The sequence below is a fragment of the Tachypleus tridentatus genome, chromosome 3, assembly GCF_004210375.1.
Source record: "Tachypleus tridentatus isolate NWPU-2018 chromosome 3, ASM421037v1, whole genome shotgun sequence".
NCBI classification, from domain to species: Eukaryota; Metazoa; Arthropoda; class Merostomata; order Xiphosura; family Limulidae; genus Tachypleus; species Tachypleus tridentatus.
Genome location: NC_134827.1, coordinates 8,156,732 through 8,182,189, shown reverse-complemented (window position 1 = coordinate 8,182,189; position 25,458 = coordinate 8,156,732). Strand labels below are relative to the sequence as shown.

At 32.6% G+C, this 25,458-nt stretch overlaps 1 protein-coding gene across 1 annotated transcript; it reads right to left on the bottom strand.

Moving 5' to 3' along the window:
* Positions 1–5,547: 5,547 nt before the first annotated feature.
* Positions 5,548–24,843, bottom strand: LOC143246292 (hypoxia-inducible factor 1-alpha inhibitor-like). The gene is made up of 7 exons (XM_076492763.1): positions 24,593–24,843; positions 18,644–18,891; positions 17,261–17,415; positions 13,407–13,552; positions 11,932–12,102; positions 10,469–10,588; positions 5,548–7,784 (listed from the first exon to the last, which is right to left on the bottom strand). Exons 1-7 carry the CDS (start codon positions 24,713–24,715, stop codon positions 7,740–7,742), a joined length of 1,008 nt encoding a protein of 335 aa, XP_076348878.1. The 5' UTR covers positions 24,716–24,843; the 3' UTR covers positions 5,548–7,739.
* Positions 24,844–25,458: the final 615 nt, after the last annotated feature.

Genomic DNA, 25,458 nt, shown 5'->3' with positions numbered 1-25,458 from the left:
TAAATCACCATTAAAATTATTCCATAACTCAGGCGCTCATTTGAGTATCAGAGCAAACACTTTAATAAGTTTGTTTGTTTTGGAATTTCGCACAAAGCTACTCGAGGGCTATCTGTGCTAGCCGTCCCTAATTTAGCAGTGTAAGACTAGAGGGAAGGCAGCTAGTCATCACCACCCACCGCCAACTCTTGGGCTACTCTTTTACCAACGAAAAGTGGGATTGACCGTCACATTATAACGCCCCCACGGCTGGGGGGGCGAGCATGTTTGGCGCGACTCGGGCGCGAACCCGCGACCCTCAGATTACGAAGCGCACGCCTTAACGCGCTAGGCCATGCCAGGCCCCACTTTAATAAGAATTACATCAATATTATTTTTACAGCGTTAATGAGATTTTTACGTAAGTTAAGTAGGTTTAACTTTGCTTGTCTGTTTCAAATAAACTGAGTTGAGTGTTGAATTTTGTGCAAATTATATGAGCAGGGTTATTTGTTCTAACAGTTTCTACTTTTGAAGTGATAAACTAGAGAGAAGGCAACTGGTCAATTCCACCCACAACAGTTTTGTTTGTGTGCTTCAAAGAAAGTAAGTTGATTGTTGAATTTCGTGTAAACTACAAGACGAGGATTATTTGTTCTAACCGTTCCTTATTTTGAAGTGACAGAGTAGATGGAACGCAACTGGTCAACTCAACCCATCTCAAAATCGTAAGCTATTTTAGTAGTGTAGTGGGATTTGATCATCAATCTTATTATAACGTATCCATGATCCCAAAAGTCTTCGGATTTACAACGCTAAAATCAGGGATTTGCTATAAGAAAAACTCACATGATCCCAAAGTTCAGAGGCCGTATATGAAGAGGGGAGTGGTAACACTGCACAACAAAGTTTTTGTTTCTTGAACACTGTTGGGTGTTCCTTATAGATTTTTGGCTGCTGATCACGAAAATCACATCCAAATTTGCCCATCACGTATCATTTCATCGAAATCTTCAGTTTTGTCATGTTCTTTTTTTTATACTTGTGTCCAAAATTTTTCGTTGCTGTAAGAGACGTATGAACAATGTTTTGTGTAGTCTGGGCAAGTCCAGACATGAAATCAGGCCAGGTTGGAAACTGTTCTGTGGAAGTATGCAGCCCGGGCATGCCTGGGAAGGCCGGAACCAGCTTGACACTGTCTCAGCAGGTTCTAAAAGTGGCTTGCATACACAGATGCTGCTCATTGGATTAATATAGACCTTATAGTGTGTACGTATTGTTTCAGAATATAGCATTGCCTCAGTAGCACTCTAATAAGTAAGTTAGATGTTATAGACGTTTTACAGGACGATTGGTATCGGTCAATATGTCTCGTCAATGTCATAACAGCCGCGATACATTCTGCTATATTTGCGGCGAGTATACGCTTGTTCCTTAGAGACGCTCAATGAATGCTTTTGTGAAGAAAGCATATCATCTGTACTTCGACTGTAAAATTGGTGATCAAGACCAGGAATGGGCGCCTCACATTTGTTGTGCGACATGTGCTGTCTGTCTGAGAGCTTGGCTCAGAGGCACTCGAAAGACAATGCCGTTTGCTGTTCCGATAATACGGCGAGGACAAAAAGACCATGTGACGGGCTGTTACTTCTGTTTGACTAATGTGTCTGGTTTTTCTGCCATAAACAAGAAGTCAATTGAATACCCTAATCTTCCTTCAACAATGAGACCCGTGCCACATGACGAGAGTCTTCCAATTCCGAAACCACCAGAGGAATGGACCTCAGACGAACCAGATGAAGAAACTGCAATGCAGGGAATTGGCAGTGACATTGATCCGAATTTTGAGCCGTACTCCTCAGGCGATCCACATCTCATAACACAGTCAGAATTAAATGATCTGGTTAGAGATTTGGGTCTGTCAAAAGCAAAAGCCGAATTGTGGGTTCGAGACTGCAGGAATGGTGTTTGCTGTCAGCAGGTACGAAAATTTCTGTTTTTCGAAGCCGTCAAGATGATATAACCAAATTCTTTGCACAAGTTGGTAGTCTCTGTTTCTGTGTTGAAATCGAAGGATTGTTCTCTGCTTTGGGTTGTGACCATGACCCATAAGAGTGGCATCTCTTTATTGATTCATCAATGTTAAGCCTCAAAGCTGTTCTGTTACACATTGACAACGTTCACCCTTCAATACTTGTTGGCTGTGCAGCACACATGAAAGAAACCTACGAGAACATGGAAATGTTGCTGATGCACATCCAGTACAGCAAGTACAACTGGAATATCTGTGGATATCTGAAAGTCGTTGCTCTGTTACTGGCACTGCAGCTCGGCTATACAAAGTACTGTTGTTTCATCTGTGAATGGGATGATCGTGGCAAAGAATCACATTATTCTAGACAGAGCTGGCCACTCCGTAAAAAGTTAGCTCCAAGACAGAAAAATGTAGCACATGAACCGCTTGTCGACCTGGCAAAGATTTTTTTGCCTTTTCTTCACATAAAATTGGGACTTATGAAGAATTTCGTGAAAGCAATGAACAAAGAAGGCTAAGGTTTTCGTTATGTAAGACAGATGTTCCAAAGAATAACTGAGGCCAAAATCAAAGAGGGCATTTTTGTTGGCCCTCAGATCAGACATGTTATGAGTGACAAGCGGTTCGAAGATCTGTTAGTTGGGCCGAAAAAGACTGCCTGGAAAGCCTTTAAAAACGTTGGTGACAATTTTTTTGGTTATTACAGAGACTCACATTACATTCAGCTGGTAGACAAACTTCTCAAAGCATACAAAACAATAAAATGCAACATGCCACTCAAGATTCATTTTCTCCGCTCACACTTGGTCTTCTTTCCCGCAAATCTCGGTGCTGTCAGTTTCACCAGGACATTCCTACAATGGAAAAACGATATCAGAGCAACTGGAATCCGTCAGTGCTTGCTGACTACTGTTGGACACTGCAACGTGATGCACCAGACATTGAATACAAACGAAAATCAGGAGCAAAACACTTTTAATTATATTAAACGTAATAGCGTATTAGTAACATAAACGAAGTTAAATTTCTATTTAATATATAAAGTCTATTTCTCAAAGTTCCTACTTGATGAAGCAAAACCAAAACTATATTTGTGCATACCCACCAGGTACCTGTCACAATCAGCAAAAACTTTTCAGGAAGCAAAACTTTTCAAAAAAATTGTTGTGCTGTGTAATGTGACACAAGCCACGAAATGCCACATTCATAGTTCGGTACGCTAACCACTAGGCCATACTCCGATGAGTGGGGTGAATAAACGTTAAAATGGAAAATCTTATTGGAAACAGAAAATGAAACTTAAAATAAAATACCAGCCTTAAAGAAACTTGGGAAAAGAAATTAACTACTTGGGTTCTTTATGTTTTAGGCCAAGCATGGACAAGCGTGTTAAGGCGTGCGGCTCGTAATCTGAAGGTCGCGGGTTCGCATCCCCGTCGCGCCAAATATGCTCGCCCTTTCAGCCGTGGGGGCGTTATAATGTGATGGTCAATCCCACTATTCGTTGGTAAAAGAGTAGCCCAACAGTTGGCGGTGGGTGGTGATGACTAGCTGCCTTCCCTCTAGTCTTACACTGCTAAATTAGGGACAGCTAGCGCAGATAGCCCTCGAGTAGCTTTGCGCGAAATTAAAAAACAAAACAAAACAATCTTCACGTTTTTAGAAGTACGCCAGGAAAAAAAAGTCACTTGTAACAGGAATAAAATCTAATATTTATCGAACTCAACAGCTATTCTCTAAAAACATGTATTAATTCTAGTCTTCCTGCATAACAAAGATATCTATAATTCTTGTTATTATCCAGAGTAACAATATTTATCCATCCGTAGGCAGGGCGTGGCCTAGCACTTAGTTTACTTCGGCAGTGAATCATAGGATTCATAGTTTGCGATGCATTTACACAGGCACGTGTTCGACACTTTGAAGTTGTGAGGACACGATACGAATGACAGTCAAATCCAATTACGCAGTGAGATGAGAGCTACCTTCCCTCTGGTCTATCAGTTCAAAACTACGTGACCATACACATATAGCCATGACGTAATGTTGCTTTGAGTAAAATTCTGAAACAAACAAATGAAACTTATTTAAGCTTGAAAGAAATTTTTTTCTTTTTTAGTTTTGTATTCAATCATTTAATACCTTTTTTTTTATCATGTGTTGTCCTTTGATTGGTCAGATCGAAATTTGAGGTTCTAGTTACCTATGTTGAACTATATATATATGTATAGATAGATTTATATAACAACATAAAAATAACCATTTTGATATAGCATGTGGACTCAGTATGGTCTAGGGTCCCTCAAGTACCCCAAAGTGTGTTATTCAGTTGTAGCACATTTCTCAGTGAATACCTCTATACAAAGTGGGTAGGATTTTGGCAGATTATTACAATTGTGGATGCAATGATCAAGTTTATCCCAAAGTTTTCCAACAGGATTGAGCTTTATTGATTAAAATGCTAAGAATTTTGAAGAATGACTCTTTAAAGATGATAATGCAACATCTTTGGATAGGTATCATCAACAGTTTTCTGATAAATGCAAATGTTAACTACCCTTTGGAATGAAATAAAGCATACAGAGCCTGTCATGACAGTATTCACCACAATTTGAGTATGTACCATACATAGTTTTCCAAATTATTATATTTTACCCTTAGTATAGGAAGGGTCAAAATTTATTCATTGAGCCACATCACATGCTTCATTCATTGTACAGTTTCCCTCAGAGCACTACTAAAGAAATGCTTTCCAGTTTCCATCTAAGACAATTGACTTACAAACTGATTGTCATATAATGATTTTTCTGATGTTCATATTTATAATTATTCATCACCACAGTTTTTTTCCATGGTGGGTGTATCCCTTCTCTACTGATTCTTTTGGTATCAAGTACCTAAGTACACCTAGTCAAAGAAACAGTCCTTGATAAGGATATTCTTGTTAGATGGTTCCCACTATCATATCCTTTAGAAAGTTTGGGAGAATTTTGCCATTTCCATTTGCCTTAACAAGATATGACTACCACTCTGTACTTTTAAGGCTAAAGTAATATTTCACACATCACTTGATCAGTATACTTTACATGTGGAAGTAATTCAAGTGTCTTATGAATGTGTACAAGGTAGAGCTCTAATAAATTACTAATGTTTACTTAAAAAAACTAATCTTTGTATCTGAATAACTTGAGAAAAACTCCACATTTAGTTTACCTTTCCTTCTAGTATGATGTACTAAACTATATCACGGCTATATTTATCAATTCATCAGTTGTCTCTTTGGAATGTCTGTAAATCACAAAGAGTTAAAAAGAAATTACAAACTTCTTGTGAGTAATATTTTTTAATTGTACTGAAATTACTGATCTTATAAAATAAACTATGAACATTTCTACTCTTTGATTTTGTTACATTTCCTTTTACTGAAACCTGATTAATTTAGTACATAATGTATATGGAATTAAGATATCAAGTCTAATTATTGCAATAATTACTAGAAGTGTTAGTCAGTAATCCAAATATAAAAACAGATAACCAAGTATAAGTACTTTTATTATGTCAACAAATATAAATTACAAACATACAGATGACTACTTCAACTTCAAAAAAAAAAGTGCATATTTTTAGATTCACGAGTGAGAATTTTCACATAAAACAGTGTTTGGAAATATCTGTTCATTAATAACAAAAACATGGATAACAAATAACGTGCAAAGAAACATAATTTAATAGAAATACATAAAATATCTTCAGAAATTCTAGATTATGCATCCTTTTTTTAACATTCAACTCCAATTATTGGAACAGAAATGAAACTAAATGTCACTTTTGGATGACAGCTTCATGAAGTATAGTCTAACTCCTACTAAACAGTCATAGTTCCAAATCCATAGAAATAAAATGTAACAAAAACCTTATAACTAACACAGAATGCAACCACTTGACTTTGCGAGATACAAGTCATATCACCAGTGTCAATCATTAGCAAGCTTTAAAATTCACAAGATACTTGTTTACTTTTTAAATTAATTTCTAATGACCATATTTTTTCCTGCTCAACAATAAATTACAACACATGTTTAGAGTTTATCTACATGGTAGCTGAGCAGCTTTGGTAATAAAATCACACAACTGTTCAAGTGAGCTTCACTTAACACAGTATGAGATTATCATCAAAATGTGCACATCAAACCTATCACGTCATGCCATATTTAATTACAAACTAGTTATGTATACATGAATCACAACAAAAGTAAATTGGCAACTTAAGTACAATATTATAAGCTTTGTCAACTCAGTGCATAATTTAATTTGCATAAATTCAAGGCAAAAATATTCCATTTTGGTATTAATATTGAGTATCCTGAGTATAAAATTATTTAAATTTAGAAACACAATTTAACATGTTAAAATCATGCAAGTACAATGAAAGTAATTTCTTTTTAAGTCAGTCAATGAATTTTGAATACAGTAATTACATTCAATGTATTATAAAATATCTGAATTACTGAAACAAAAAGTATTAAATAAGTTTTAAAAACTTATGAGTGAAACATTTACAAAAATATTATAATATATCAACCACACTACACCTGTCACAATCAGTGTCTACTGAGGTATTTTACCTTACACAAAGGATCAATCACACTACACCTGCCACATCCAGTGTCTAGTGTGGTATTTTGCCCAATACCAAGGATCATTAGATAAGTTAGGATTCAAAAAACATAGTAGTGTTATTATTTCATCAATTTCCTTGAACGACAAATGTTATGATATGAACTATATTAATTAAGTGAATTGCAGTTAGCATCAACTTTAGTTAAGTCACTAACAAATTAGATTTTAAATATTAAGAACACTTTTTTTTTTATTACCAATTATTCATTATATTATTAGTGTTAAATATTGAGCACACATTTAAAATAAAAGTTATTAGGAAAGTCCATGTTCACTCTCACAATTTTCTTATATTCTCTTTTTATAAGTGTTTAACACAATAAATTAGTCTATTAGTGAACAATAATAATTTATTCATGTCAAAAAATTATTGCTAAAGATAATTCTGAATAACACAGTGAAAAACTGGTAATGTAAATTTTAGCAGGATAGAGAAATATTAATAGATTTATAGTTAAGATAACTGACAACAATGAGCATGTGTATATGAAACAACTTTCTAAACAGATATTAAGTTATCATATAATTGTGATGTATTATCTTTTATGCTAAATTATTATTATTATTAATCTCAGTATTTTAGTTTACACTATTAATTTAATAACAAAATTTGTATTTTTTTAGTACAACATGATCCTGGCATTAAAATTTTATAAAAGCTCAAAGTGTTTGTTACTGCTCAGTACAATTCAAAAAGAGGAAATTCTCCATCAAAATACAGCAGTCTTGTTTTTTTAAGTTTATACACTCGGATCTGGCCTAGGAAACACAAGTTGAGCAATAAAACTGATATTAATACTAATGGCCCCATAATCAATAATGATATTTAAAATTTAAATAATTAGGTAAAACCAAGTACCATAGGAGTATTTCAATTCACAAATCAATATATCTTTCAATTATGACTTGTGGTATGATATCTAACAACAAGAAGTTTTAATTTTGTTTTTAAAATTAATGCCCTGATTTTTTTGGAAATCATTATACAAGGATACTTTGGAACAAAGTACGCTTAGAAATTAACTGGCACCATAACTTTCATATTTTAGGTATATCTGCCCTCCAGAATTGCTCGTAGCAAAGGTCCAACCTGTAAATATACAAAGATGGAATATAGCATTAAAAATACATCAAAACAGCTTATATGTGGACACATTTACACAAAATATGCTGTATTAATTAATCTGTTGAATAAATTATGTTTTATTCATTCGAATTTACATCTCTAAGATGTAAATGACTGTATGCCTATCGTATTCCATCAATACATGCTTCTATAGATATATAATCTCAGAAGAGGGTTTGAAACTCAAATCTTAGACAATTTAAAAATGCAAGCTTTTTTATTTTTTATGAGCATCATTGTTATTTTTTTAATAATCAAAGAAATTATCAGATCAAATAATAACCACAGAAAAACATAATGCTAAGACTTAAAACACATAGAAATGTTATTTAGTTCATATCTTAATATCAGAGCTTTTTATACTTTGACAAAGCCATTCAGAATTTGCACACAAAAAAAACAAACATTTTTTTTCATTAATATCATTCCCATAATAAAGGAGACAAGACTGAACAATATTCTAAGTAAGATCTAATGAGAATCATGTATAAATGTTTACTATTTAATTTGAATTTTCATTTTACAGAACAGAGAACCTTATTAGTTAAGGTTACCACAACTTGTCTTGCTTAATCTGTATTAAAGAACTTTTGTCAGTAATAATTTTCTGTGGCAACTTGACATTACCAGTAAAATTATATAGCTTACAGCCAATTAGCTATCAAGTTTTAAAGTAGAACCCTCAGGAATTTCATCATCACTAAAGACCTTCAATCTGTTACCAAGTGCTGTTTTTATGACACAACTATGAGGAATTAAAAGTGACCCTCTATGAGAAAGTAAGGAACTCAAGTGCAATGTTAACATTCACTAGCTATCATTGAACAGATTGAAACCAAAATAAACATAATAAAAACACATACATAGACACAAGCACACACAGTTTTTTTTTTGTAGAGAGGCAAAGTAACATGAAATTGTGAAATTATGTTTCTAATTTTCCAGGTAGTAAAAAGTGCCTCCTCTTGCACCCCCCACTACAGACACCCATGAATATTGATCCTAAAATGTATTTACAGCTATGATAGCTTACAGTATTATCAGCAATGTAACATAAAGAACAACAGCATTCCTGTTTTGTGAAATGTTACAGAAATATTTAAAGGGTTTTTATGAACTTTCCCTCTTTCATTTCTTTAGATGTAACTTCAAGCTTTGTGCCGAGCCTTTATTTAGAGCTTCTCTTAGTTTTTTAGATACTGGGCACAAGAATATATTCAGTATGGAACCTAAAACACAATCTACAAATTAAAAGAAACCCACTGAAACACTGTCAACATGCAGCTTCTACAACTTATCAAAGTATGATATGCAATATCACAAGCTAATTTTGTAATCATATGATTATAAGTAATTGTAATTTTCTGTTACGACCTGCAGCCATTCTAGAAGGAAAAAAAGGGAGTAATTTATTTCAAATTTTTTGCAAAGGTTACAATGTCGGTAAAAAAAATCAACATCACAAAATACTTTGAAAACAAAATGAGTTTGAAGATTCTTGACTAAAATATTTATATTAAGATCACCCTCTCATTTTATGGAAAATTTTATAAAATAATCTAATGTTTCAAAGTTGATGTTGAACCATTTTACTTCAGATATTCACCCACCAAAATTCAAACAAAAGTGGTGTAGAACATGAATTATTACTTTGTGAACCTGACAATGGCTGAAGAAAGTTGAAATGTTGTTCGCTCTTCTACATAGTGCACATATATGAATTATTACTGTTGTCGGTCTAATTGCATTTGATATTTTTCAAAATAAAATATAAAAAATATGATATTTCTATGCAAACTATGTTCATTCAAAAATATAGATTTCCTAAAGTTGTTGTATGAACTTATGTGTACATGTAATTTGTGTATAATGATTATCAATATACCACAGAATATTATTTCAAAAGTATTCTTATGAACACATCAAATTGCACTAATAAATAAGAATTATGTTAGTTCAAAGATTGTTCAGTATTTTATATCTAAAATCACCAAGCACAACCCTAAAAAATTATTGTATTTAGAAGGATAATAAGTTGAAATTTAAAACAAGTATTTTATGAAAACCTGTATCTTCAACACTAACTATTGATCAAACCAGTAAATTTTGTCTAAAATACCCCAGCATCCATTTAAGATCATTAAATCGCAAATATACATTTTAAGATATGTTATTGTTATTATACGTGTGTCCTTACCCAGAAGAAACCCTGCCCTTTAAATAAAAAGTTCTATACTTGTGTCTGTGTCTATGTAAACTGTTTGTGTCTAATGATGACAAAACCAGGAAAAAAATCCCAGTGGACTAGTTGGTGATACCTGAGCCAATGAAATGATAATCTGGTTATATTGTCCTAGTGCTACTGACTGACCTAATACACACCTCTTTCTCTCTATATATATATCATCCTGATTTTTGAGTATCTGTCCAGGCCAATTTATGCTACCAGTAGTCTGTCCCTGGACAAAACCTTGTTGTATAGTTATTGCTATTGTTAAATTAATTACATATTTATTACATATCAAATTTATTATACACTTTTAAATATGTAATAAAGTTTTTCTATTATCCATTCAAGACGTCTTCACATTTTATAAACATCACACACAATAAAAAAACAGCTATACTGTTATTATTTAATCACTCACTTCATTTACATCCCTGAGTGCCTCAACAAGCATTTTCTCCACATTTCTCATAATGGCCATTTTCTGGTAGCCTTCTAGTGGATACATTATGGTTTCTGATAAACCAAGGTTTGGTCCAGCCTAAAACAAGAAACTTATTAGAATCAATTAAACTTAATACAGCTCTGTGCACTTGAAAGTCATTTTAAGAATGAATGAACTTAGAAGTTAAATTCCAAAACAGCAAATTGATGAATGGAGCAACATAGCAAAACACTTTCATACATTGTAGAAAAAGTTTATGTGTAAGTTACTTTGAAAAGAGACAAAAAAGAGCTTTTTATTTCAGACTTGAAAGTACACTATTTACATATTACACATAATACCTAAATTAATTCTATGATAAATTCAAATGGTATTCACTAGCACAAAACTTAAAGGTTCTGAAAAGGAAAGGATAATGCATCTAAGATACTTGGGACAGAATTACAGATAATTTTCATTATACAAACTTTAAAACATAATCACATCTTAACAGAAGAAGCATTAGATTTCTAAATTTCTTATAACTGGCTTCACACCTTTAATGCTTATTAATTTAGGATACAATAAATTCTCCCACATTTTTTACAATCCACAAATAAGCAATACAAAATTTTCATTGTGCATAACATAAGAAAAATTCAAGTTGTAATCACATTAAACATTCATTAGTGTCTATTTTTGTAGTTGTATTTACTCAGGACCTCAGTTGCATCAGGGTCTCTACTGATGATCTGGACTGTGAGCTTAACTCTTTTTCTGATATATCTTCATCTGTTATCTGTTATTTGTTCTATTTGCAATCATGAGATCCTTTCAACAATGCATCAAAGCAATCAGAAAAAAACAAACTAGTCTGTTTTTCCTAATGATTATGAAATTGAGAGCATACTTGTGTTTACCTACAACAAACTGCAGTGCAGAGCTTTTTCTAAAATAGCTAGAGTAAAAAATGAATTATGTGCTTTGAAGTTAAATCAGCACTTAAATACCCTTTCTTTGCTCATGGTAGAAAGGACATAGCTTAGGAAAATAGATTATGAAGATGTAATTAGAAATTTTGCTTCCACCAAAGGAAGGAAAAAATGATTTTTAGGGTAATGTTTGGCATGCTTCTTTAATGTTTTACAATAATTATACTGTGTTTTATATGCCTAATTCATTTTTACTTATGTTGTACAGGTAAAAAATTATTATTGTAATTATTTAATTTTACTATATCATTCTTATAATTTAGATGCATCATATTTTAATTTACTTCCACTAATTAGCTCATATTATGTAATTAACTTAATACGTATTAAATATAATTCAAATTTTCTTGTACCCTATTCAAAGGGCCCTAAAAAATAAGTGCACCAGAACCTCAAACTGCTTTAATATGGGCTTGCATCTACTATAAACTCTACAGCTAAGTATTATATCATCAATGATTTACTTACCTTATACCAAAAATTTAATGAAATGGTGAAGTGAGTTTGAAAAAGAGATTCCACATGATGCCACCAGTATAATGGTAAGTACAAAACATCACCTGGACCCAAGATTGCTTCATGTCCTTTGATGTCATGAAATTTTGGAAATTTGGTATAGTCTGGATAGTCAAAATCAACCTAAATAATTAAAAATATATACATTTAATACAGTGGTCTTATATTATTAAAACTGATACATTGATCAAATTTTACAAATTCAAAAGAAAACAAGAAATGAAAATAGGGAGAGTTTACAGAATCAAAAAAAGTAAATACAATTGTACATTTCACAATATTTCATTTACTACTGTGGTTTTCCCCATAAAGGCATTTTCAGGTGACACAGTTTGTTAATAAATTCTCATAATGTGCTAATATTGGATTCTCTAGAAAACATATTAAAAACAATTTTAAGAAATTTACAGAAATTAATTTTATAAGAAATATACATAGACTCAGCTTTAATTTAGGTCAATTTTTTTAATATTTTGCTGATATTGGTATTGTATTTTGAATTGTTTACAGAATATATTACTTATTTTAATATAGCATAACACACAAATAAATGATATACAATTGAAAGCTAAAATAAATTCAGCATTTTATCAAATTTTTTTAAAAATCTCAATTCAGAAAAATAAATTTCATAAAAGCTTGCTATTGTCCTTACAACCTCTGCAAAAACAAAAAAGCATAACTTAAATATAATTTATCATAACAGACATGGCAAGTGTAGTTCTCTAACCAAACCAGTTCTGTATTTCCAAGTTTTAAAAGACTAGACTTGTAGATGATGTAATAATCATTATTATTTAAATCAAGTATCAAGTTATGGTAATTTCCCATTTGAGAAAAAAAAAGAGTGTTACTTTTGAAGCACATAAATGTCTAGTATCAAGCTTCAAACAACAGACACAAAGAGCACGAAACTCATGCTCATTTGTATTTTTGGCTCAGTTCCACTATTTTTCTATACATATACAGCACACACTGCTTGCAATACAAGCTTTCCTACTAAGATTGGCTGTAATACCAATTCAGATTTTCTTTTATGTGTGTATATGAACGATTTTTTATGTTAACTTACACCAAGATTAGTTCTTTCCTTTTATGATACTATTGTGTATAAATGGTAAAATAACCTAAACAAGCTTTGCCATTATATTGTCATATTTTGCATATTTTATTAATTAATGTGCTGAAATGAGACATAAAGAGAAAGTGACATTATTTACCCAATAAATATTACTTTGAAAATGAAAACATAAAAAAGACTGGTATCACTACAGAAAATGAAATCATATATTTTACTCATGTTTCAGAGTAAATGTTAAATTTTTCCATTTTCTTGGCAAATACTAATCCTACATTGCAGTGGAAGATTTTATATACTTAGAGTTTTCAACTTTCGTGTAAATAACATTTGAAATTTGCACACTTACTTGACTTTGTCTGTCATGAGGATGCCATACAGGGTGTGGATAAAGTTTGTCATAATCTTCAGGAGGAAATAAGATAAACCTCTTATAGCCATATATTTGTGCAAATAAATTGTGCTGATTGTCAAAGTGTGCAGGAGTGACACTACCTGTAGAATAAAGATTAAGAAGAAAATTTAAATGTGCTTCATATCAATTTTTAATTAGCAAATACAGTATTCAATCTAAAAAAAACAACCCGCTAAACAACACAAGTATATAATAAACTTGAACCAAAATATTTTAGTTGCCATGCTTTATCAGTCAAAAAATAACAAAAAATGACAGTTTATAAATAAATAAATAGAAGTTAAATATTTGGCAATTAAAACACAAGTAAAAAGTTTCAAAAATTGTTGCTTACAAAAATATTACAGGATAGCTAAAGCTGTGTTTCTTTGCTCAAGTTTCAAGAATATTTACTATGACAAAATACTCATTTTTCCCCCATAAAACGTTTTATTTAGGGAAAAAGGTGATAATAGCTTGTAGTTTAAATGAGGCTACATGTACATTAATATGACAATCATTCAGCAAAACTTTAAAATTAGACCTTAAGTTTTAAAATAGTTAAGAGTGCTTTCTGTCACTGACTATCAGATATTAAGATTAATGTCTTGCAAATAGCTTGATGAACATTACTAGGTTTACTTTACTATTAATTTGTCAAGATAAATTTTACCTATGGACTCTCCTATGAAGGAAAATAATTTTACTTCAATATCCACATTCTTTCTTACAGAATAATGAAAAAACAAGTACCAATATTGGGAAAATAAAGATTTATTTCATTTGGCATTCTCCACTTCATCATTAAAAAATCTTATTTAATAACAATAAGATTAAAACTGAAACTTAGAACATCTTAAAATGTCATGACTTAAGACAGAACCAGTGGTTCTTTAATTGGTGCTATAGACAGAAATTAAGCCTGTATTCCCACTTACACTAGTGTTCTCAAGTATCTTGTACCCCAATAGGTAAATGTTAAAAGCATACTTATAACTGATGGAGTCACTATTTATATCTAATATAATCTTAATTTTTACTTAGTATATTTCAAAAAAAGAAAAAAAATGTACAGAATAATTGATTACTTTAAGAAAATGTTGACTGTTCATGAAATGACCTGATTATAATTCATTCTATTTGTACAATATTAATGCCACTCATAAATTTATGTTTCTATGTCACAGACAATTAAGCAATTCTAACAGAAATCCATTCAATGCATGGGGAAGATACAGAAGTGCTACTATAGCCAGATCCAAGTGCCAAACCCCTAATGTTACTTCCCAGGGAACCCTAAGTGTACATAACAGATTTGGTGACCAGTTATAAGAATACATACACCCAAACACAAACTTCTGTGAAATAATTAGTTCACTATTCACATAAAAAAATTCATACTTAAGTATAAAAGCACTGGATATATGCTACCTATTAAAACATATCTGTACAGAATGTATATTTCACCTAATGGTAATTAGGCAAATAGTGCAAAGAATAATTACAACAAAACATCTGAAAAATCCACTTCTATTAATGTAAAAAAGCCATAAAATAAAATTGTTTATAAAGAGTTATTCAGAGCCAAATATTTGTGATGTCAATTAGTAATTCCACTTACGACAAAAAAACTTCAGCTTCTCCTCAACTGGTAAAACTGAGAAAAATTTACTGAAGAAGTGAAAAGTCTTGGCATAAGTTTTCTTTTCAGTCGCTCATAAAAAGTTTATCCAAAATAGGAAAGTTAGACATTAAACACATAATAATACTATTGTTCTTGAGTTGCATATAATGCTTATGTGAAGAAGTATATAATGATAAAATTTATCTTAGTTTCATAAAGGAATTAGAAACAAGTGCTGACACACTACTAAAATATAATTTACAGATATGAACCTAATGTAACTTCCCCCCTTAGTACTAAATCGAACTAACAACAGCATTATTTACATAAAAAATATTTAAATTTTGTAAATTGAAGAAACCATCTGCCAATAATTTTTAAACTATGAATAAATATAAATTCATTAAAGAGATGTTGGAAACACGTCAAGTTGTGTAAGATTCTGTGTAAAACGTGCTGTATGAAGCATTATGTGTGGTTTCTGTATATTCATGCAGTAGTGAAAAGTAAAGAATGGTACATGTAAAGCATTGTATACATGATCTTGGTTTTCAAAGTTAACATAACAATGTTTTGGAACAAAATGGAGCCTATTGGTCCATCCCAGTTATCCCATCCTCTAAACTAAACTACAAATATTTTAAAAAATCTTAAAAATCAGCCCATAATATTCATATACTTATCAAACCTTCTCTTAAACTTACTCAAATTTACTGAATATCTGGAGGCAGCACATGCCAAAGGTTTTTGTGTTTTATTATAGGAAAGCCACATCAAGCTATCTACCGTGTCCACTGAGAGGAATCAAATCCCTGATTTTAGTGTTATAAATCAGAAGACTTACTGCTGTCCCACCTGTACACATCTCAAGCACCAAACACCCTGTTGGAAAAATAAAAATATCTTAGCTGAAGATGAATCCTACCCTGCCAAAATTTATACTTGTGTCCCTTAGTCTTACTGTTGTCACTGTTGAATATGAAAAAATATGATGTATCAAGATTATCAGTTCCATATGAAAAAATATGATGTATCAAGATTATCAGTTCCATTTACAATCTTGAACTTTAATCAGACCCCTTCTAATTCTTTTTTTTTATCAAGAGAAAACAATTTGAGAGATTTCAATCTCTCCTCATATGACAACCCTTCCATCCCAAGCCCCACTGAACCCTGGGGTATCACACTTGTGACATTAATCCAGTTTGGCTGAACTTCATTTATTAGAACCCTCTTTTATTCGAATTTGCTAACTTATCCCCCACACTTATAGAGAGAATTTTTTACAAGCCTTTTACAAAGCATCTTGTGAAATGCATTCTGAAAATCCAGATACACCAGATATACACACTTACCTTCATATACATAAGCAGCAGCCTTTCCAAAGTATGTCAAAAGATTTGTGAGGCAAGATTTTCCTTTAGTGAAACCATGTTGACTATCCAATAAAATTCTAAACTTTATTAAATGGCTTTGCAAAGCACCTTTTACCAGACTTTCAAAAATTTTTCCTACAACTGATGTAAAACTAGTAGGCCTATAATTACTGGGACAGTTTTTATCAGTTTCCTTGAAAAGAAAAGTGACATTAGCTAACTTCCAATCCTGTGGTACCTGCCTCCTATTCACACAGGCAGGATTGATAAAATCAAGACAAAGAACAGATACTGTGTGAGAATGCAATCACTAAATAGTTAAGCCAATTGAATGAGAAAAGAAATACATAATTTCCTATTAAACAATTCTTAGATGTATGTAACACATGTGATTACTAAAGCTTCAGTACAAGAAATAGAGAAAAATAAAAATTATCACTATATGAATGATATAACCACATCCTGATGGAAACCAGAAATGCCACCTTCCTCATTCTATTCAAAATTTGTACATTGCAATAAAATTGTAATTAATAAATTCAAAATAAAACTATAAAAATGTATGTATGACATGAAGCTGATTAAATAATCTTCTAACGTCTGTGGAGTTATATTTTTTGTCTAAAAAACATTTTTTTTTGTTTATAATACTAATAAAATTAATTTATCTTTGATATAATGTATCATTTTCTTCAGTGCTTTATGAAAATATTATCTTAAGGCTTAGAGTATTCTCAAAATTCAAATTTCACCATACTGTTTCATAAAATAATTATTGTTTTTTTCCCTACAGAGACCAGGGACCTTACCTTGAGTTGAAATCATGAGGAGATTGGTTGTGAGTGGTCCCCAGTTATTCTGCTTTTGCTGCCTTCTTGCCCAACCCCAATTAAATGTAAGAATATCATTGATTAACTGCAAGCTTTTCAGAATTTCTTCGCTGAGAGGCTCTTGCATGTACAGCCTGTAAGAAACACATCCAAACCATTTTCCTGAACACATTTTTGTGAACCAACAATTATAATATTCTAAAATATAACAGGTAAATATATAAAGTGTGTATGATAAAAGAAAACAAAATCAAGGTGAGTCACTTTATTAATGATGACTTGGAACAGAGAAACATTTTAGTCTCCTCTTGCTTTTTAATGTGGATTTATTCTGCATTAAAGAAACTTTGAAACAGATTAATAAAATAACTTACATTGAAAAAGATAGAGGGTAGTTTTTATATTTTTTTGTGGTTTTCTTAACCTGTTTCTAATAATTTATGAAAACTTATCAGTTTAAGTACAATTTATGTACATTTCATAACAAGGGACCTGTTGGTTCATTTAAGCTGTCCTAGACACTAAACTATTAAAAAATCATAAAGCCAAGCCCTTATCATTCAAATAATTACCAAGTCTTCCCTTAAATTTACTATTTCCACCACATCTGAAGGTAATCCATTCAAAAGCCAAACTAACAATAAAACTAAAACTATTTCAGCTTCATGTGTCTTATCCTGCCAAAATGTTTACTTATGTCCCATAATCATATGCTTACCATTTTATTAAAAAGATGATGCATCAGCACTATCAATTCTCTTAAATTAACAATCTTAAACTCCTCAATTAGTTCAAAACAAAATTTCTCAGATTTTAAGATAACTTTGTATCACAACCTTTCCATTCCAGGCACCATCCTACTAGATTTCAATGAATCCTCTCCAACAATTCAATGCTGGTCTGGAATGCCCTGGTGGGTAGGGGTCTCAACTCTCAATGGATATGAATCCCTAAACAAGCTCACTATTTCATCAGTGAGATGTTGTAAGGTGGTGGTCAATCCAATTATTCAATTAGATTGGCCCAAAAGTTGATAGTGGGTAATGCAGACTAGTTGCCTTCCCTTTAGTTTATCACTTTAAACTTTAGCAATGTTTAGTGCAGTAGCCTCCAAGTAGTTTTGCTTGAAATTCAATAAAACAAAATTCAATATTATTCTCAAGATAAACCCAAGACAAAACACAATACTCCAAATTTAGCTTAACCAGTGACTTACACAATTATAACCTCTTATATATGTTAATGTTTTGTAGATACAACCAAATTCCCATCTGCCCTTCCACTAGAAACAGAATAATGCTGAGATGGCTTAACAAACTGTTCAAACAAGCTTATGATAATTACAATCTATTTGTTTCATACCATTTATCTCCTTCTTTCCAACTTTTCAGATGTTTTACAAACTCTTGAAATCTCATCATTTTGTGTTCAGTTGGTGGAGAGAAATCATTATCACATTTCTTGGTATAATTGGCATCAAAATACTTAAACTTGTGAGTTTTAGACATGTAAACAGTACAAGGACTGTTTCCCAGATTTTCTAGAAGATAGCAACAATCCCACTTTAGTGCTGAACCCACGAGGTTAGTGTCTGTCAGAACAACTGGCTTCTGTTACATCACATGTAATAACAAAAAAAAAGGAAAGAATGAAGGTTATATACTGTACAAATATATCATCAACAGCCTTATAGTAAAGTTTTTCTTTTGATTATTGTTTAAAGTTTAAAATATAATCATTAGTTTTCCATCTTACAACATATTTCAATGAAATGCAAAGAGTAGAAAAACTGGCAGAGTACATAATGCACACACATACTCAAAACTGTTACACTGTAAATGTACAATATTAACACATATAAAGGTAATAATATTTTTTCACAGTGACATTTGTATTTTTTTTGTTTTGTTTTCATTTTCTGAGGTGCCATTATTACCGCTTGCGGTACTCTCAGGTGTAGTGACTTACCTTTTGAATGGTAACTGCAGAAGGTATTACAAAGTTATGGCTTTGATTGAGATGATGACAAAAAAAAAGTTTGGCAAAATATGTAACAAAGAGTAAAATTATATTAATTTAAAAAACAAAAAGTAACGAGTGCACAGGTCAAATGAATAGCACTCACACTGGATGTATGAAAATATTATTTAGAGGTTCTGTCCCACACGAGAAAGCATAACATACAAGATTATGTAAGTCTATCCCTTGACGTAGTAATTTTCGTTTGCGTCACATGCAATAGTACTACAAGGAGTCCCACCCAGAATTTACTCTGCATAAAGTAAATATAACGTGTATAACATGAAAACACGTTCGCACGTTTACTACCACTTTACAGGATGTTTTATTTTTTCTTGCATACTGTAATCAACCAGATATATCCTTCAATAATAGGTATTTATTGTAATCCTGCTTTTTATACTAATGGTATTGCTGTATTGAATAACTAATTAACTAAATGACGATCGAAAATATGTTATTACTCAATCCAATTGAAAGGGACTTGTTTCCCTTCCCACACACACACACAAAATAGATATGCTAGAATGGTGAGAAACCTTCTGATCTTTTCCAAAATTTGTAAGTACTGCGGCGCTTAAAAACTCAATACATTGTACATTTTGAAACCTAACGTCTGCTTCGTGTTTGTACGCTAGAGATTATTACGACGTAGTTGCCGGTCCGACATGACCAGGTGGGTTAAGGTGTGCGACTCGTAATCTAAGGGTCGCGGGTTCGAATCCCCATCGCACTAAACATGCTCGCCTTTTCAGCCGTGGGGGCGTTATAATGTAATGGTTAATCCCACTATTCGTTGGTAAAAGAGTAGCCCAAGAGTTGGCGGTGGGTGGTGATCACTAGCTGCCTTCCCTCTGGGCTTACACTGCTAAATAAGGGAGGGCTATCGCATATAGCCCTTCAGTAGCTTTGTGCGAAATTCAAACAAACAGACTTAGTTGCGCCCTCTCCCCCTCTATTTTTTGGAGTTAGCGCCGCCGCGGGTTACATGGGAACTCTATATAACTTTATCGAAAATTATTTTCTTAAAATGCGAATTGTCTAAAATTTTAATTCATTTAGTGATTCTTATTTAGCGGACGAATGCTATTTATTGTTTGTTTGTTTTGGAATTTCGCACAAAGATACTCGAGGACTATCTGTGCTAGCCGTCCCTAATTTAGTAGTGTAAGACTAGAGGGAAGGCAGCTAGTCATCTAGTCATCACCACCCACCGCCAACTCTTGGGCTACTCTTTTACCAACGAATAGTGGAATTGACCGTCACATTATACGCCCCCACAGCTGGGAGGGCGAGCATGTTTAGCGCGATGCGGGTGCGAACCCGCGACCCTCGGATTACGAGTCATACGCCTTACGCACTTGGCCATGCCAGGCCTAATGCTATTTAAAAAAAACAAAAAAAAAACTGAAACGGTTAAGAGTAAGTATACTTTGGTAACTCACAGTACTTTCCCAGGTAAGTCTAAAAACAAATTGATTTATGTTTTTTTTCTTTTTTTATCATCTGTCTTAAGAATTAAGATAATTTCAAGTAGATAATTTTAAAGGAAACATAACTCGTAGGTCATATTGTTTTAATCATTGTTTCTCACCCAGTAAAATGGCGCATTATTTTATTAACCCCTGCAAAAACAAAGAAAGATAGATCTTAATTTGATGGAGCATTTTAAAAAATCTCACTATTTTTTATATTATCTTGATATTTAGCGACATAGCAGAGTCAACAACAAATCTGTTACAGTCTTACATACTATCACTACGCAAACCTTCATACTAAGGCTATAGAAATGTTACCAAATTGGTGTTTTAATCCATTCATCGGTGGAACGACTTCTATCTGGTCGTTGGCCCGGTATGGCCAGGTGGGTTAAGGCGTTCGACTCGTAATCTGAGTGTCGCGGGTTCGAATCCCCGTCACACCAAACATACTCGCCATTTCAGCCGTGGGGGCGTTATAATGTTACGGTCAATCCCACTATTCGTTGGTAAAAGAGTAGCCCAAGAGTTGGCGGTGGGTTGTGATCACTAGTTGCCTTCCCTCTAGTCTTACACTGCTAAATTAGGGACGGCTAGTGCAGATAGCCCTCGTGTAGCTTTGCGCGAAATTCCAAAAAAAAATCCATCTGATCGGCTTGATGAATAAAAAGTAACACGCTCATACTGATAATTATAAAATCACACGTTCATTCCTAACGGTTTCATACTAACATTGGGCGGGACCTAAGAACTGGGTCACAACTATGGCGTCACCGTATAACACACACGAGAACTACCGCATCTGCCTAACATTTCCACTTTTGCTAAACGCTTTTATGTAATATCTTCTATTTTATAGCAATATTTCCCAACAAAAAGAGCACGTAATACCATGAATACATCACTCAGAGCAACAGAGAGATTAACCGGAAGGATTAATTTTTAGTGCACCTCGTATTCAGCTACTGAAGTTCTGTTCTATTCCATGGAGAATAATACAGAAGAAAGTAGATGTAGGTAAAACATCACGTTCGTTTAGACACTGTTTGATAACCATAGTGGTATTGTAGGTTTTATTGTTCTTTTATATGATTGCAGAAACTTCTTGTGGTTGATTCAGTAAATTTCTGAGGCCCGCAAACTTAAGTGCTTTCAGCGAGGTGTTTAGTGTATTGTTGTTTGTCTTTAAAACACGATCTATGTTGAAATGGCTTTCAAACTCAAAGACAATATATCCCACTGGAAAGTTCTACAGTCGAATAAAAGAACCTGTAACGTTAAAACCTACAACACTACGTAGTATTGTTACTGACCATTGTCTAAATTAATGTGATCTTGTGCCTGCCTTCAGTTTTTTCTGGTCATTTTCAATTACCGAGAATATCCAAACTTCTTGTCATTAAGTTAAAAAAATTCACTCTAAACCAGAAGATTAGCACGTTACCATTCATCTTCAATTATAAAAAAAAATCTTAATTAAAAATAATAATAATATAGATGAATTTCAACAGTCAAAAGAAGTCACATTCATTATCAATATTCCATAATCAAAACTATACAAGTGTATATATATTTACAAGTTTGTTTGTTTGGTTTGTTGTTATGGCTGTTTTAAATCGTTGATGAATATGCTGTGGATATACCCACTAATTTGAAGTTAAATGTTTGATTATATAAACGGGTCTGCGACAACGTAATCATTTGCTTTATCCACACACAAAGAGTTCAGGTCTTTACGAAAAATCGATAAAATTCTGCTCCATTGTGGGAAGAAAAACAACTCCAATAGAAAGTGTTCACTTGTTCGCCAAGAAGAACACATTGAAATGCACGTGATTGGAAGCGTGACAACGAATATGGCCTACGTGCCTAAACACACGCAAGCATAACTCAGACGAGGAACAAAGCTTCGCCTGCGATAGAGCACTAGAACCAAACCCATATTTGTAACCGAGTAAACAAAATAAAAACGAATAAAACATGTTTAAAATCAAACACGTACTCAGATTCTATATTATGTATTAATGACATTATGTTGTTTTCTATTTTGTTTCGGTGTTAAACGTCAATTCGTATCTTCTGTATGTATTATGAATTATAATAATTACACTTAAAGTTACAAAGTTTTCCAAAAAATCATACAGAACTTAAATACATAATATAATATGCGGATAAATTATATTTTATAAATTGTTTATACGTACACAAAATCTATTATATGATGAAAGTAAAGCCGATTGTACAAATAGAACAAAATGTTGACTAGACATAGTTGATGAGCCAATTCTGCTGTGTTATGGTTTGGCCTGAATATTGTCAGCGACACATAAAGGTAATTTAGGTTATTTCTAAAACTACATAAGTGACACATTTCATTTTTGCACAACATTAACAAACACCTTCATTGTGTAAGACTTCTATGAAAACGTCTCTCTATAAACACAAGGACTTAAAACTGTAAAAATTTAAGATTCGATGTCTGCGGTGAGAATAGCGCAGTAAATCTATTGTGTAGCTTATAGAGTGGCAATTCAAAACATTATCCATAATTCAACTTTCAACAGGCAGATGTAGTTCATATAAATTTTCAATGAAGTGTAATTTGTTTTCTCTCAGATGGCCTAGTAGTTAGAAAACTCGACCTGACAGCTGTAGGTCACAAGTTCAAATCCTATCACCGAAAATTATCGCCTTTTCAGTTGTGGAGGCGTTACAGTTTACGACCAATTCCAATTTCCGTTGCGAAAAGTTTCCTAAGAGTTGGCGATGGGCGATGTTTGACACACTGCTTTCTCTTTAGTCTAGCAATTTTAAATTAAGGATGGCTAATGCAAATAGCCTTCGTGTAGCTGTACGCAAAACTCAACAAACAAACATCTGTCCAAACCTCCTCTTAAAACGAGATCTTTATTTGCACTACGAATAAAACAACGTTATGGATGATACACTACATTACATTTACTAATAAGCTACCTTGTTTTAATAATGTTATAAAAACTGTACAACGAGATGCAGTAATAGTGCTAAGTCAAATTAAAGAAGGGTAGGAAGGACTTTGGCTAATATAAATTAAGTATAATTATTATTTTGTTCTCAGTTACAATTTGTTCATATGTTATATCAATGTCACAACGTAACTAGTTTCTTTTTAAGCACAAAATTGCACAAGGAACTCATTACGAATAACGAGAAACCCACTTGAAGTAAAAAAGTATCTCTGGTATGGGTATTCACATTTTTAACAAAATAAAGCAGAGAACAACGTTTCGACCTTCTTAGGTCATTTTTAGGTTAACAAAGATGTCTTTGTAGTGTCTACCGCAGGGACCGACGAGTCCCAGTTTTTAGGGTTATAATATCTCGAACTTAACCGCTGATTCACCCGAATGGGCTTATTTCCTTAAAGATTGTACATTTAGTATTACGAATCACACATATATATTGTGAACGATTCATATATAATTTATATATATATATATAATGAAAGATTTATAACGGCACTATTATTAGGATTTAAAAATCATTATTTAAGTATTTGTTTGCCCCCCCCCGCTAGTACAGCGGTATGTCTGCGGATTTACAACGCTAAAATCAGGGGTTCGATTCCCCTCGGTGGGCTTAGTAGATAGCCTATGTGGCTTTGCTATAAGAAAAATACAAACATACAGTATTTGTTTAGAAACAAGATATTTGTATACGTAGTATTAGATGTGCATCTTTAATAGCTTGACTAGAACAACCATCTCAGATTTAATAGTTTATTCTATTTAGCTTAGTTAAAATTATACAAAAAGTATTTCATTTTGTTTCTTACCATATTTGCTATAAGTTTATCAGCTAAAGGATCTTTGTAACTGAGACGTGGGATGGAAACAGTTGAAATACCATAACGTTTCGAAGCAGGTTCATTCCAAAGCGTTCTTTCTGTGTCTTCCATGGTAAAATAAAACGTCTCCGTAAGAACGAAAGAAACCAGAGTGTTACCTGGTATGAAACAAGTGCCGCCCACATGAATTATGACAATACTATCTCGAGTCGATCCTTATACGCTTGATTAATGTATATGTGTTCCCTGGATTTTACAAAGTAGTGAGAATTTTCGTAATCAACTTACTCCATTCTGATTTGTCAGTTTTTTTAATATACAGTCCCCTTATTCAAGACGCATGCGCAATCTTCAAATACTTTCAAGGTATACTGCATTGATGTTTTTCCTTTTCTCGGTACTGCAGAGCATCTCATAATAAGTGAGAAAGAACTATGAAATTATTTACTAATTTATGAATGACCTTGTAATAAAAATTTTCGAAATATTAATACCTAAACAAACAAATCTAGTGTCCTTCAACTGTTCTATTAGCTCTAGTAAGTTGTAATTGTGTTAACGATTCAATTTTTAAATAGCTATACGATAATTAATTTTTGTTGTTGTTTATGCGAAATAGGAACATGTTTTTCCGTTATGGTTATTTTATTAATTGCTTATTTAAATGTACCTGTAGGAAAAAAAAAAAAGAAGAAGATTCGAGTTGCGCATTATTAAAATAGTGTACAAGTTTCAACAAATCTTTTGGAGGTTGCATCATTGTTATCCTTACCTCGAAAACATTTTAATATGCAATTTAAAAATAAGTATTTTACTCAAAAATAATCTTTCATTGCAATGCCGAGTGTGTATGT

Bases quoted from the DNA above. Each gene is read 5' to 3' on its own strand.
- LOC143246292 (XM_076492763.1), bottom strand. From the start codon at position 24,715: ATGGAAGACACAGAAAGAACGCTTTGGAATGAACCTGCTTCGAAACGT. The intron at 17,416-18,643 runs GTATGAAACAAA...TGTTTCTTACAG, and splicing joins TGGAAAGAAGGAGATAAATG to GCTGTACATGCAAGAGCCTC. The intron at 13,553-17,260 runs GTAAGGTCCCTG...TTTATTCTACAG, and splicing joins CCTCATGATTTCAACTCAAG to GTAGTGTCACTCCTGCACAC.